This window comes from Oryx dammah, unplaced genomic scaffold, assembly GCF_014754425.2.
Source record: "Oryx dammah isolate SB20612 unplaced genomic scaffold, SCBI_Odam_1.1 HiC_scaffold_5, whole genome shotgun sequence".
Lineage (NCBI taxonomy): Eukaryota > Metazoa > Chordata > Mammalia > Artiodactyla > Bovidae > Oryx > Oryx dammah.
In genome coordinates, this window is record NW_024070189.1 from 103,143,482 (window position 1) to 103,158,323 (window position 14,842).

General features: G+C 48.1%; 1 protein-coding gene across 2 annotated transcripts in view; it reads left to right on the plus strand.

The window, feature by feature from the left end:
• The first annotated feature begins 5,405 nt into the window (after positions 1 to 5,405).
• UPF1 (UPF1 RNA helicase and ATPase) overlaps positions 5,406 to 14,842 on the plus strand; it is a 33,350-nt gene continuing 23,913 nt past the window's right edge. For both annotated transcript variants that reach the window (XM_040241185.1, XM_040241186.1), the window contains exon 1: positions 5,406 to 5,901. In XM_040241185.1, the coding sequence (XP_040097119.1) occupies positions 5,680 to 5,901 (222 nt within the window). In that variant the 5' untranslated portion in view covers positions 5,406 to 5,679. The remainder of the gene's footprint in view (positions 5,902 to 14,842) is intronic.

Sequence of the window (14,842 nt, forward strand, 5' to 3'; positions counted from 1 at the left end):
TGTAGTTGCAGTATGCAGGCTCAGTAGTTGTGGTTCACAGGCTTAGTTGCCTTGAGCCATGTGGAATATTCCCAGGCCAGGGACTGAACTTGTGTCCCCTGCATTGGCAGGCAAATCCTTGAACTAAAGAGCCTCTTGATGAAAGTGAAAGAGGAGAGTGAAAAAGCTGGCTTAAAACTCAACATTCAGAAAACAAAGATCATGGCATCCTGTCCCCTCACTTCATGGCAAATACATGGGGAAACAATGGAAACAGTGACAGACTTTATTTTGAGGGGCTCCAAAAATCACTGCAGATGGTGACTGCAGCCATGAAATTGAAAGATGCTTGGTCCTTGGAAGAAAAGCTATGACCAACCTAGACAGCATATTCAAAAGCAGAGACATTTCTTTGTCAACAAAGGTCCGTTTAGTCAAAGATATGGCTTTTCCAGTAGTTATGTATAAATGTGAGAGTTGGACCAAAAAGAAAGCTGAGCACCGAAAAACTGATGCTTTTGAACTGTGGTGTTGGAGAAGACTCTTGAGAGTCTCTTGGAGATCAAACCAGACAATCCTAAAGGAAATCAATCCTGAATATTCATTGGAAGGACTGAGGCTGAAGCTGAAACTCCAGTACTTTGGCCACCTGATATGAAGAACTGACTCACTGGAAAAGACTCTGATGCTGGGAAAGATTGAAGGCAGGAGGAGAAGGGGACGGCAGAGGAAGAGATGGTTGGATGGCATTACCAACTCAATGAACATGAATTTGAGCAAGCTCTGGGAGTTGGTGACAGACAGGGAAGCCTGGCATGCTGCAGTCCACAGGTTGCAAAGAGTCAGACACAACTGAGCAACCGAAATGAACTGAACTGATAGTTGTACTGGCCTTAGTGAATGGAAGTCCATATGGCAGAGCTCGTGGATAACCTCTATCCCTGCCACCATGATCACTTGTTGATGTGGTCCATTGCATGGGGGCAGGAGTGGCTGGGGAGAGAAGCTCACTTGTATTCACAGAATAGGTCACTTTGTCCATTTGATTATTAAACTCCTCCCCTGTTGAGTTTAGCCTTTGTGAACATTCACATGGGATACAAATATCTTCACATTCCCCACCCTCTCATTCAGGGAGGTCTATCCACACAGTCTTCCCCAGACTTTCTAGTCCCCAAAATTCCAATCATGTTCCTTTCAAATCCCTGACCATCCAACAAAACCACTGGCTGCAGCCTATGAATCAGTGTGCAATCATACATTTGGCCATTTCTCCCTCCAAGCAAAATAAACAGCTAAGTGCACTGGTTGAAGTTCTGCCCACTGGGAGGACTCCCCTTCATGGCTGTCCTTCAGGGCTGTCACAGAGGGGCTGTAGCTTTCCAGCTGTCCACTTCTGGGGGGATCTGCATGTTCTGCAGTATCTTCTGGAATCTAGGCCCAAAGAGAAATCTTGGGTCAACTAAATATAAGAAAGCCTTCTAAAAATATCACTGAGCTAGAAGAGCCTTGAATTTTTGCTGAATGTATTTCCTACCCTCTGACATACAAATGTCTTACCAGTAAGTTTGGAATCATTGCTACTTCTTGTTCACTAGGTCCAATAAGCATAATGTCATCAATATAAGGGACCAATGTGACATCTTGTGAAAGGGTAATTTGATCAAAACACCTGCAAACTAAAGTATGACGTATAGCTGGAGAGCTGATGCACCGCCGAGGTAAGACAGTGAAGGAATATTGCTGGCTTTGCCAGTTGAAAGCAGACTACTTCTGGTCTGGGACAAGGATGGAAAAAAGGCATTTGCCACCTCTATAGCTGCATACCAGATACTGAGAATGTGTTTATTTGCTCAAGGAATGAAACCACATCTGGTAGAGCAACTGGAGTCAACTACCCAGTTACTTGTGATTCCCCACTGTCATTCCCCAAGCTCCATCTGTCCTCAGCACAGGCCCAATAGCAGAACTGAATTCAACTGCATTCAATTGCACCTTTCAAGTCCTTAATGGTGACACTAATTCCACCCCTAATTGACACTCTTCCAACTCTCCGGGAATGCAGTATTATTTTTGGTTTACTATTTTATTAGGAAGAGACAGTACTAGTGGCTTTCACTTGACCTTTCCCACCATAATAGCTCTCATTCCATAGGTCGGGAAACAAATGTGAGGATTCTTCCAGCTGCTTAAGTGTATCTATTCCAATTATGCATTCCAGAACTGGAGATACAACACAAGATGAATTCAGGGATCCACTGGAAAATGAACCAGATAAAACTCCAATGATAACTTGACTTCCATTAAGCCCCTCCTCTGACTGATGGACCACAGTGATGTTTTGGGTGTCCTGAGATTTGTGTTGGTTCAGAGCCACTGTCTAGTAATCTGTGAAAGGCCTAAGTATTTCCTTTAGCCCAGTGCATGTTCACCTTGGCAAAGGGCCAAAGGTTCCATTGGAGAAGACTGGGAGAAAGGTTAACGTAAGAATTTTTGGTAGTGTACTGGGTCCTTCCTCAAGGGGACTCAGCCTCTTCTTCATTAAAGATGTTCTGGGTTTGTGAACTGGATCAGGTCTGAGAATTGACTGAGGGGCCATGATACTCCATTTTTAAGATTCAAATTAGACTTTTATTCACATGACCTAGAACTTTTCTGCTTAAACAGATCAAGTAAGAATTTAGTAGACTTCCCAACTATCTTACTTCTAAGAATGCCATGATCAGCTAGTCAATTCCATAAGGCTCTCTAAGTCAGACTCTTCTGATTGCTGCTTTTTTTCTCTCCGGATTGCTACTTTGACTCTGCCGTCCATTGTGGTAACCACATCCATCTTCAAAAGCTTAGGGAGGAGAGTAGATCTTAAATGATAAATCTGCTCTAACATTTTCATCTTCCTGGGCTTCCCTGGTGGCTCAGAGGTTAAAGCATATGCCTACAATGCAGGAGACCTGGGTTCAATCCCTGGGTTAGGAAGATCCCCTGGAGAAGGAAATGGCAACCCACTCCAGGATTCTTAGCCTGGAAAATCCCATGGACAGAGGAGCCTGGTGGGCTATACTCCGCAGGGTAGCAAAGAGTCGGACACGACTGAGTGACTTCACAAGCTTTTGACTCCTTTCCTTGATAGTAAACTATAGTTACTGTTGAATTATTTCTTTCAATTTATCACATTTTTGTTAATGTATTTTTGGGTTTTGTTGTTAGGTGCTTTCATGTTTATAATTATTATTTCTTCCTGATAGACTGAAATTTTATCATGATACAATTTTTTTTTGTCTCAAGTAACAATTTTTGTCTTAACATGTTTTATCTGATACTAGTATAGCTAATATAGCTCTCTTTTGGTTACTATTTGCCTGGAGTATCCTTTTCCATCCAGTTACTTTTTGTTTTTGTATCTAAAGTGAGTCTTTGGGGACTTCCTTGGCAGTCCAGTGGTTAAGATTCTGCACTACCAATGCGCGAGCATGGGTTTGATCCCTGATCAGGAAACTAAGATCCCACATGCCAAGTGGCAAAGAGAAAAAAAAAGTGATTTTTTTTTGCGGACAGCATAGCTAAACCATGATTAAAAAAAAAAAAAAAAAAAAAGAACCTCTGAAAACCTCTGCCTTTTAACTGGAGCATTTAATTCATTTACATTTAGTATAATACTGATAAGGACTTATTTTTGCCATTTTGCTATTTGCTTTCTGTATGTCATGTCTTTTTTCAATTCTTCCATTACTAACTTCTTCTGTGTTAAATTGATACATTTTAGTGTATCATCCACAATGTCCTTTTGCACATGTGAGGCTATATAGGAAAAAAGAGGAGATCCTTAGAAGTGGAATTACTAGGTCAAGGGCAGGGCAGGGCATGCACTGAAACTGCTAAGTTTTACCAGATTGATCTTAAATGATTCTACCAATTCGATTGGATATTTTCCATACAGGGCTTTGCATTTTATTGAAAGCATCTGTTAGCTTGCTAGGATTCTCCCTTAAACTGTGTCTTCCTGTAGGGGGTGGGGGGGACCTAATTATTCATTTTTTATATTCCCACATTTTCATGCACAGGAAGCCAAAAAAGATGTAAAGAAGGAAAAAGGAATCTTTTATCATGTCATGACAAGAATACTGGAAAATGAGGAACCATTCAGCATCTGGAACTTTAGGAACAGCCATGCAAACCAGGAGCCTTGTGAACTGACTTCAAGTATTTAGTCCCAGAATCTTGGGAAGCGGGGGGTTCTCCAAGACACTTTACAGAAAAGGAAGCTGGGGCTAGGAGTTAGGAGATTAAGGCTCATAAACTAGTAATTAAACTTTTACTATGCACCTTTCCTGTGTGGGCAGTTATTCTCCCCACGGAGAAGACCATGTGAGGAACAGTCAGCCCCTGTCCACACGGAACTTTTCTTTGTAAATACCTGGGAGTAAAGAGTAGCTCCTTTATTCCTCATCCCACCTTTTTATTTATTTTTGGCTGTGTTGAGTCTTGGATGCTCCTCACACGATTTAGCAGGGCCACTCTCTAGCTGTGGTACACATACTTCTCAGTGCAGTGGCTTCGTTTCAGAGCACTGGCTGTAGGGGGTTTGGGCTTCAGTAGTTGTGGTCCAAGGGGCTTAGTTGCCCCACAGCATGTGGGCTCACCCCAGATCAGGGATCAAACAGTGTCTGCAGTATTGGCAGGCAGATTCTTAACCACTGGACCACCAGGAAAGTTCCCCTCATCCCATCTTAATGGCTATTATTTCCTTTTCCCAGCTGAGGAAACGCTAGGCTCAGAGAGGTAAAATTCCTTGTATAATTAAAGTCACACAGCCAATAGGTGGCCAGGTTCGGGTTTCAACCCAGAGCAATGCTCCCAATCGCTGTTATTTCATGCCTCTGAATAATACCATTGTCCAGAGCAGCAGCAACCACCTTTTCTGCGTGCTAGGCTCTGTGGTAAGGACTGTCCCCACTCACTTATTCAACCAGTGCGCACTGAGTTACTCTGTGCCATGCGTCCTCATCTTAAAGATTTGGCGAAACTAGCCCAGGGAGTTTCTCCGAGTGAAGGGAACGCACCACACTTTCCTCGCCAAGCCTCCCCAGCTGGGTGTTCCACCTCGGTAAGGCATCCAGCTGGCGCTCAATCACCCCACGGCACTGTCGCCGCTTCTAGGGGCACAGACGACCATGGCCGCACCACCCGCTGCCCGAGTGCCACCCGCTGCCCGAGTGCCACAGGCAGCGGTAGAGGCGGACCCACGAACTCGTGTGGTCGCCCGGGCGGCGGTTGGAAGCCCCGCCCCCGCGCGTGCGCGCTGAGCGTCCCGTCCGCCCGCCCGGCTCCGGCAGTACTGGCGCGGTTGAAGGCGGCCTCGAGGAGCGCGCGCGCCTGCGCTGTCTTCGGGCTCGCGCACGCGCACCTGCGCCGGCGCCGGCCTCACGCACGCGCACGGCGGCGACGACGGCGGTGGCGGCGGTTCCTGCCGGGGGCTGCGAGGGCGGGCGGCCCCGAAGGAAGCGGCGGAGCTGAGGGGCTCAGCGGCTAGGCGCGCGTGACTCTCAACTCGGCTCGCTCCGCGGCGGGCGTTTTGAGCCGGTCCAGGGGCGCGGACGCGGCGGCGGCGGCGGCGACCCGAGGCCTGCGGCCTAGGCCTCAGCGCGGCGGCGGGCTCGAGTGCGACGCGGAGCCGGCCTGAGGGCCCTACGCGGCGGCACAATGAGCGTGGAGGCGTACGGGCCCAGCTCGCAGACGCTCACCTTCTTGGACACCGAGGAGGCCGAGCTGCTCGGCGCCGACACCCAGGGCTCCGAGTTCGAGTTTACCGATTTCACCCTCCCGAGCCAGACGCAGACGCCCCCCGGCGGCCCCGGAGGTGGCGGCGCGGGGGCCCCGGTCGGAGCCGGCCCGGGCGCCGCGGCCGGACAGCTCGACGCGCAGGTGAGCGGCACATGGCGGCGCCGGAAGCCGGGGCCGGGCCTCGGCGGCGGGGGACCTGGTCGGGTTTCCCCTCCGGCCGTGCCGGGGCTGATCTGCTCTGCTCCTGCAGTCCCGCCTGGTCCAGAGTGACCCGGCCGGGTATCTCCCGCTCAGTACAGGTCCGGAGTAACCTGCCTCTAGTTTCTGCTCTCCAGCCCGACCCGGGTAAACCTACTTCAAGTCCTTCTCTGGTTTCTCTCGAGTGATCTCAGCATCTAGTTCCAGACTGAGTGTTAGCTGATCGGTCCCAAGTCCCCTTCCGGGCCTGTCCGAAGTGACCGGCCCTAGGTCCGTCTCTGGCCTGGGCAGGGGTGACTTGTCCCCGAGTTCTCCTTCAGCTGGGTCAGTGCCCCGCTCAAGCCAGCTCCTGATCTGCGCCGATTTCCCCCTCAGTCTCATCCGACCTCTGCCCCACCCCCTTACCTGTGGTCGCAGTCTGGGCACCCCTGCCCTCATTCATGCCCACTGTGCAGTAGGTTTGTATTTCATTGGGCCCACGGACGCTGGCGAGAGGAGGGCTGAGGCTCCTCCAGCAGAAACGGAATTTCTGCATTCAGTAGAGGACCCTAAGCTCGCAGACTTAAGATGATTGAGGAGGCAGTTTGCGTTTTGTTTTTTCTTCTTGCATTGCCTGTTGCTGAAACCGACCTGTTACGTAACTCCGCAGCCCTGCCTTGGAAAAGTTGGTTTTGAGTTTGTTCCTCCAGTGGGTGAGTGGTAGTGGGTTTTATATATGTGGCTCTGCCACGTCAGGAACTTTTGTTCTTAATGTTGTGAACGTTCAGCAAAGGCTGCTCGGTTATTTTAAATTTGGGTTTGTGTTATGAGAGTGTATCCGGCATACACTTCCTGGATCTGGGTTCCTGACCCGGGATGGGAGAGGGCGCTGGCTGTGGTCTTGGGCTAGGCTCCCCAGGATTGTAGCCATCATCCTGTGGGTCTCAAATTCCATTCCTGTGCCTGGCACCTCCCTCATTTATTTTCCCGAATTCTCAGGCACAGAGGAGCTATAGGCTTCACCTTGTCGCAGGTGTCCCTTTGCGTGAGGACCCAGTGCCAGAGTGGGAGGAGCCAGTTCAGCTTCAGCCAGCGTGAGCTGAAACTGTCTCCTGGGGGCTTGCATTCTAGTTGATTGAGTCACTCCCGTGGGTAGACCACCCACTTGGACTTTCTTTTAGCCCCTAATAGAAGCAGAAAACATTTGACTCATTCTAACCCCAGATTCCTTAAAAATAGAAGCTTAATGGGTGGGGCATCAGGGAGAACAGGTGTGTGCATATCTGTTTTTACTGTTTTGTTGATATATCATGGGGGAAGGGAGAGTGTGCTTGGGAAATAAGTGAGCTGCTGTAAGCTCATGATAACACCTGTTATTAGAGTAGTTTCATGCTCTGTGGATGCTGTTTCCACAGCTGTAACATGGGAGCAACAGCTGTATTTTTGTTACTTTTAAACATACCTGAAATCTGGACTCATGTTTGAATGAATAGACCAGATAGTGCTGTCTGTAATTTGTGTCCAGTGTGTCCAGAAGACGGAGGCTAAAGATATCTTGGCTGAGCAGTGTGCCATGATCCGTGGCAGTTCAGGGTTGTTTTGTGGAACGTTATCGTTTTATTGCAAATCCTTTTTAAACTGTAGACTGTAAAACAGCAAACTTGGGTCAACTCTGAGTTCTAGTTTTGTCCCTTGGGTTCTGTTTTTGATGGGGACGTGTCTTTCTCTTTCTGTGGAAGTAATTGATTTCTTTTCTTTTTTTTAAATACATTTACTTATTTTTTAATTGAAGGATAATTGCTTTACAGTAATTGATTTCTTTTACTGCCTGAACACTGAACTGTACTGAATTAGAGCATTGAAACACTCCACCAGAGGGAAACATTACAGCTGAGCTCACTTGTTATGACATCAAAGGGGTTTGTCCTTTTTCACTTTTAAGGAACTCTGGTGCCCCACCCACCTGTAGCCTGTCTTTGGGGAAGGGGAGTGAAAAGTTGATTACCTCCTGTGTTGGTGACGTTGGCTGCCTATGACATTTGGGAGGTTTTCCCTTATTTGTCCTCAAGACTTGCTGTATAACCAAATGTACGGTGGGGCTTCTATTCTGGGTGCCTTTTGATTTTATCTTTTTGGATGAGTGGCTGTGAATTGTCAAGTGCCGTGCAACTACTTTTGTTTCATAGTTTATTGATCTAGAATTCATATACCATACACTCCAGCCATTCAGAGTGTGCTCCTCAGTGGCTTTAGTATAGAGTTGTGCAGCCTTGCCCGCAGTCGATTTTAGGACATTTTCATCACCATGAAAAGAAACCCAGTGCCCCTCAGTCTACCCGTCCTCCCTTCTCTAACCCCAGGCAACCACTGATCTCTCTTTACCTACTTTGGACCTTCCATGTAAATAGACTGTATGTGGTCATACTGTGCCTACGGTCATTTGCTCTTCCACTGAGTATGTTTTCAAGGTTCACCCACGTTGTAGCACGTGTCTGCTGCATTCCTTTTGATGACTGAATAATGTTCCACAGCATGGACAGACATTTTGTTTATCTACTTGTCTGTTGGTGGACCTTTGGCTTAGCTGCTATGGGAAATGCTGCTGTGACCATCTGTGTACAAATTTCTGTGTGGGTGTAAGCCTTCAGTGAAATTCTGGGTGGTCTGGTAACAGCTGCCTGTTACCTTTTCAGGGGCTACCAGACTGTTTTCTAATGTGTAGCTTTCTATATCACTGATATCACCTTTAATATCAGTCTTGACTGCCAGCTTTGGTTTTGCCTGAAGGTTTAGGTAACACATGTGTGTCTTGGGGTGGCAGGGAGAATGGCATGCTGGGGTGAACTGAGTTGGTTCAGATAACACTTGTTTGTCACAGCCCTGTCAAATGTCCTTAAGATAAGGCAACAGTTTTCCTTTGAGTATTTGACCTTTTTTTGGGCCTGTCTCCCAGGTCTCCAAGGGCAGGGAAAGGTGAGTTCACAAACCTTCTGGTCTGCTTAGTTGTAATAGTTCCCTTTGATGCTGCTATCGTGTTTCCTCCAAACATTGGAGTTAGGATGATGAAAATGTTGAGTTGGGAACACTACCAAACAAAAAAAGGAGTGAACCACTGATGCACACAGCAGCGTGGATGCATCTCAAAATAATTACATTGAGTGAAAGATGCACTTAAAAAAAGAGCATATACTCTGATCCTTCTCATATGACACTCTAGAAAGTGCTAGGTAACCTATGTGATCGAAGGTAGGACAGAGGTTGGGGGGAGGGGAGGAGAGCAGGGAGGGGATGACAAAGGCAGGAAGAGACTGGGGCTGATGGATGTGCTTGTTATCTTGGTTGATGGATTCATGAGTATTTACAGACATCAATGTGTGTCGATTTTAAAAGCTGTAAAGAGCTGCTACCTTGTCTTCAAACGCTGGCTGCCTTCAGAAGTCCAGGAAGGTTGTCCTGACACATCCTTGACTATCTAGGTAAACAGATCGTCCTCTCATTCCTGGCCCTTAGCTTATGATGAGGAGTGAGTTCCTTACAGTCCCAGGGTTCCTGAAAATGGTGAGTTTAAAATTTGTGTGGACCTTTTTTGGTTGTGTGAAGACTCGGTTAGTACAACTGTGACATAGTACGCTTTGAGAAAATTGGAGATAAGATGCTGCGAACTTCACAGGAGCTCTGGCAAGTATTCTATAGCACTTGTCTTTTATTGGATTTCCGGGGTTTGAAAACCAAAAGGGAGGACTTATGTGGCTTAGTGCTGAATAGCTGAAATAGCTTCTAACTCTGTTTACCCAATTAATTTCTTTACCCAGATTTAGCATGATGGAGGGGGAAGTTTGAACACTAACACAATAGCAAAATTCTCTATCAACGTAGGTCCCACAACCAAAAAGGAGACATCTTTCAAACAGCCTGACTGGGGTATGATCGTACACCATGGAGTCCTCTCGTTTTCCAGTGTTTGACTCAGTGGGTTGGTTTTTTTAGCTGTGCAGCCACTCCTGGTCTTCTCTTCTCCTTCATGCCACCGGCCTCTCCTCTTCTGTTTTGCCCCTGCTGATCTTGGTAGTCTCTCGTTAAAGCCCTGAGGTAGGGAATTGGGTGAGCCCACACTTGGCCACTTCACCCGGCCCGTTGGGGTCGCGTGCGGCCTGTGTGGGTTCCGTGCGGGGGTGCGGAGGCTTGGCCACCCGCTCAGTGACGAGCCTGCGCGCCCCATGGGTCTGTTCTTCGGTTCCCTCCATGCAGGCTCCCAGGCTGCCCCCCTTGGCCTGATTCTTGATGGCTGCCCCGCAGTACTTCCCTTTCCGCGTCCTGCTGTGCTCCAGGAGCTCTTTGGGCGGTGACTCCTGCTGGGGGCAGAGTGAGTCCTTCGTCAGCTGCAGCTGCTGTATTAGAAATGGCAGGTGCTGCCCAGTCTGCGGTTGGCCATGGGGACAGTGAGGGTCCAGAGGAGGGGGTAGTCTGCCCGGCAAAGTGAAAGCCTTTACGAGTGGTGCTCCTTGAGTCGTTCAGGAAGGTGCGCCCACTTGGCAGGGAACACAGGGCTTGGCATGGAGGGCTAGCGAGTGCAGGCAAGGGCCAGTGTCTACACCGAGGGGCCCAGCTCGATCTGGGAGCCTTGTGTTGCTGCTGAGGGATGCTGTGAGCTCACTTAAGAGCGGGGCCCTTAGATGGTGGGGAGGTCTGGCAGAGTGTGGAGAGTAGGGCCCTTAGATGGCGGGAGTTCTGGCAGAGTGTGGAGAGCGGGGCCCTTAGATGGCGCGAGGTCTGGCAGAGTGTGGCTGGAGCTAGAAGGGGGATTCAGGTAGAGAGTGCTGGGGTCAGGTGTGTAGCCTTCCGTGTGTGTGACAGAGAATGCTCATGTACCAGGTGCCCTTCCTCCTCTTGGGGTCCCACGGCTGGCATCAGATCCTCTTGTGCGTTTTTAAACCTGTGCTGGTCCAGTAGCAGCTTGCGAGCTGGACAGCCAAACCCGGCTTCTTGGGACCCCTGTGGACTGGGCTGGGATGGCCTCTAGACCTCCAGTTGGCTTAGGCAGCCTGTGGAGCTTTGGGGACCTTTGTCACGACTGAGGAAGGCACCTTCCCGTCTACTCCAGCTCCTCTCGTAGCTCACCGGCTGGGGGTGACATGAGCCTGGCGTGCCACTCCCTGTCCCTGGGTGGAAGGCGTTGGGCTGTGCTTGTCTTCCATCACTCCGCTCAAGTGCATGGCTCTGCAGAGCTGACAGTTTCCAGGCAGCACTTTATCCACCTGTATTATATAAAAATATATGTTATGGATTCTCTCGTGTATAAGTAAAGAAAGCAAACCCTGCCCTTCTTTCTTCTTGATTTGATGATTGTAAAGATTTTCCTTTTTCTTTTCCTTCTCTGATGTGTTTTAAAGCAAATCCAACTTACTTCGTTCTTCTGAGGTTGAGCCATATGAGTTAGTGATAGCCGTTTAGACCTACAATATTTAGAATGCATTCCTAAAAACAGAGAAAGGGCATCTTCGTAGCCTCACTGCTGTTATCAGATGAACAGCACCAATGGTAGTCTTTCCGGGATCGTCTAATACATGGGACTTCCTTTCTCCACAGTCACGTTGTTTACCTGGTTCAGACCCCTGTGAGGTCTAGCATTAACGTGACTACCTGTCGTGTCTCCAGCCCTGCTCTCCCGGGCAGCTCCTCTCTGTCCTTTTCATGCCACGAGCCAGGATCCTGTCGAGGTCACTGTCCTGTGAGGGGTCCTGCCTCCTGGACTGAACCTCTCCTCACAGTCTGGCTTCTCCCTGCAGGTGTGGGTGGATCCCGTTTCAGTCTGTGAGCTCCTCTGAAAAGTGGCTGACCCCAGAACTGGGTAGTCAGGGGCGAGGTAAGCCTCAGCCACCCCAGACAGGTTGAGGGTACTCATGAGCTTTGGAATGAACTGCAGGGGTGGGCTCAGCTCTTGATGAGAACAAGAAAAGGGGAGGCAGGTGGTGCCCCTTTAACTCAAAGCTTAGGGGCTGCTGTGCTGGGTGGGGCCATGAGCAGTCCCCTTCATTGCAGGTCAAAAATGGTCAAATCGCAATAGTTTCTTGTGATTAAAACAGATTAAAGAAGGCTAAGAGATTATATTACAATGTGTAATCATTAACTGGATCTTGAATTTAAAAAACTGTAAAAGATGTTATTAGGGTACTGGGGACATGTGTGTATGTGTGTTGGATAGAAGTGTTATATTAGCATTATTCCTGAGTGTGATGCTCATATTGTGGCTCTGTGGAGAAAGCTCTTGTCCTGGGGCCTGTGACTCTGAAATGGATCAGGAAAGTAAAAGTATTTGTGTGTGTGCGTGCTTGTGCAGAGCAAGAGAGGGAGAGAGCAAGCCTGGTAAAATGTGAGTGGCTGGTAGATCCAAATGGGGGATGAGTAGGTCATTCATTCTCTGTGGTTTTGAAACTTTTTCGAAAGTTGAGGGAGAGGGATCTTCTGTTAGGCTGTTCCTGAGGGCTCAGAGACCCAGTAGCTCCTCTCTGCCTCAGGCCACCTCAGGAAAGGCAGTTTCCCATTCACTCTTTTTTACTTAGACTGTGGAAGAAAAGAGTAAATGATGAATCATTTTTCATCACAATGTTTATATTTTAGATGAGAAGATGTATTCATTGAGCCTGTCCTGTGAGAGCATACTGGGGTGTGGGCTTAGTTCTAGGTGCTGGGGTCATAGCAGGAAGCAGAACAGGCAGAGTTGGCCCCACTGGCACCCCTCAGGTGGGGTCAGGGGTGACCTCCCCTGGAGGTGTGCTGTGGATGGAGACTGGAGGACCAGGAGCTGTCTGTGCAGAAGCCGGGGGTAGTGAGTGCCAAGGCCTGGGGAGTGGACCCATTCAGGGACCAAGAGGAAGGTCCATTTTATGATGAGTGGTTGATGCTTACAGGGTTTGGGTAATGTGTGGTCTAAAAGTTCTTACCAACACATTTATTGGTAATTTTTAATTAATGTGCGTTTCCTCTGTGAGAATGAAGTGACTTTTCTTCCTCCTTCTCTGATGTGCACAGAATTCTGCAGTGGGTCATAAACTCTCTTGGCAGAAAATCCCTGCAAGGCCTTGGTCATAGTGTCCAGAGCAGAGGTGGGGAGGAAACTGTTTCTTTGGCTTTCTAGACCCAGTGACCTGGTGCCTGGGGGTGTGCTCAGAGAGCCCAGGGGAAGGCTTGGGGAGGCCTTTCCCCTCTTGAGCCCAGCAGGACCCAGGGCTCCTGGCTATAGTTGAGCGGTTGATAACTTCAGTCAGTCCTGTGCCAGACAAGGACCTTCCCTTCCCTTCTGTTATGTTGCCTGGCTTGGGTTGTGTGCCTTCTCTGTGCCAGGCACTCTTTAGTGCTTTAATTCAGTTAATTATAGTTTCTAAGGTCAAATGTATTTTTGAAGTTAATGTTTATCTTAAAACTTTCCAGAAAGTAGAGGGAGAAACTAACAACCCAGCTATGGAAGTCTGTGTTTTGGTCAGGTCACAGCAGGGCAGGAGTCAGGCTGGGCAGGGGTTGGACATGAACGTGTACGTGTGCAAAAGTACTTGTAAGAAGGGTCACACCCACACTCCCAGCCACACAGCTGAGAGCCTGTTGGGGAGTCTGGACTCCTCTCTGGTCTCCTTGCCTTAGAGGCTGAGGGAGAGTCCATCTGACTTTGTCTTGTCTGTATTGCATTGTCTCTCAAGAGAGTTCCTAGAGCAGACTGAGAGTTCCTGCTCCTTGTGAAGCCGGAAGGGTTCTTAACAGTGATGCAGAGAAAGGATCGCCGCTTCCAAGAGCCTCACACATTGCCGATGCTGGTTCCCTCCTTTCTCTGTGAGGGGAGAAGTGTGGGGTCTGAGGCCTGAATGAGGCAGGATGAGTAGAATCAGGGCCCCTGGTGGCACGCAGGTTTCTGTATTACTCTACATACTAATTTTGGCATTTCAGGAAAGTAAAGATCCACATCACTAATGTTTCCTTGAACAAAAAAGTTTATGCAGCCTGATGACACATTTTAGGAGCTCCTCCTCTAGGATTTGGTGAGATTTTCATTTTTCTTTTCTTTAACCATTTGTAAAATTGAAGTATAGTTAAAGTCCTGTGTTAGTTTCAGGTATACAGCAAAGTGATTCAGTTACACACACACATATGTGTATTCTTTTTCAGATTCTGTTCTGTTATGGGTTATTACAAGATACTGAATATAGCTCCTTATGTTATAGGCCTCTCTTGTTTACCTGTTTTATACACAGCCGTGTGTATGTGCCAGTCTCAGAATCCTAGTTAACGCCTTCCCGCTCAGCCCCCTTAGAAGCCATAAGTTTGTTTTCTGTGTCTGTGAGTCTTTCTGTTTTGTAAATAAGTGCATTTGTTTCATTATTTATTTGCTTGTTTTTAATATTCCAACATATAAGTGATATCATATGATACTTGTTTTTCTCTGTCTGACTTCACTTAATACGATGCGCTCTCATCCATCCGCGTTGCTGCAGGAGGCACTGTTTGGTCCTTTTTAATGGCCGAGTGACACTCCGTTGCGTGTACGCGCCACCACTTACCCATTCATGTGTTGGTGGACATGCAGGCTGCTCCCATGTCGTGGCTGTTGTGAGTAGTGCTGCTCTGAACATCAGGGGCACGCATCTTTTCAAATTAGAGTTTTCTCGGGATATATGCCCAGCAGTGGGGTTGCTGGATCATATGATAACTCTGTTTTTAGTTTTTTGAGGACCCTTCATTGTGGCTGTACCAGTTTACATTCCTACCAACAGTGTAGGAAGGTTCCTTTTTCTCCACACCTTCTCCAGCATTTATTATTTGTAGCCTTTTTAGTCATGGCTATTCTGACTGATATGAGGTGATACCTCATTTGGTTTGCATTTCTCTAATAATTAGTGATATTGAGCATCTTGTCATG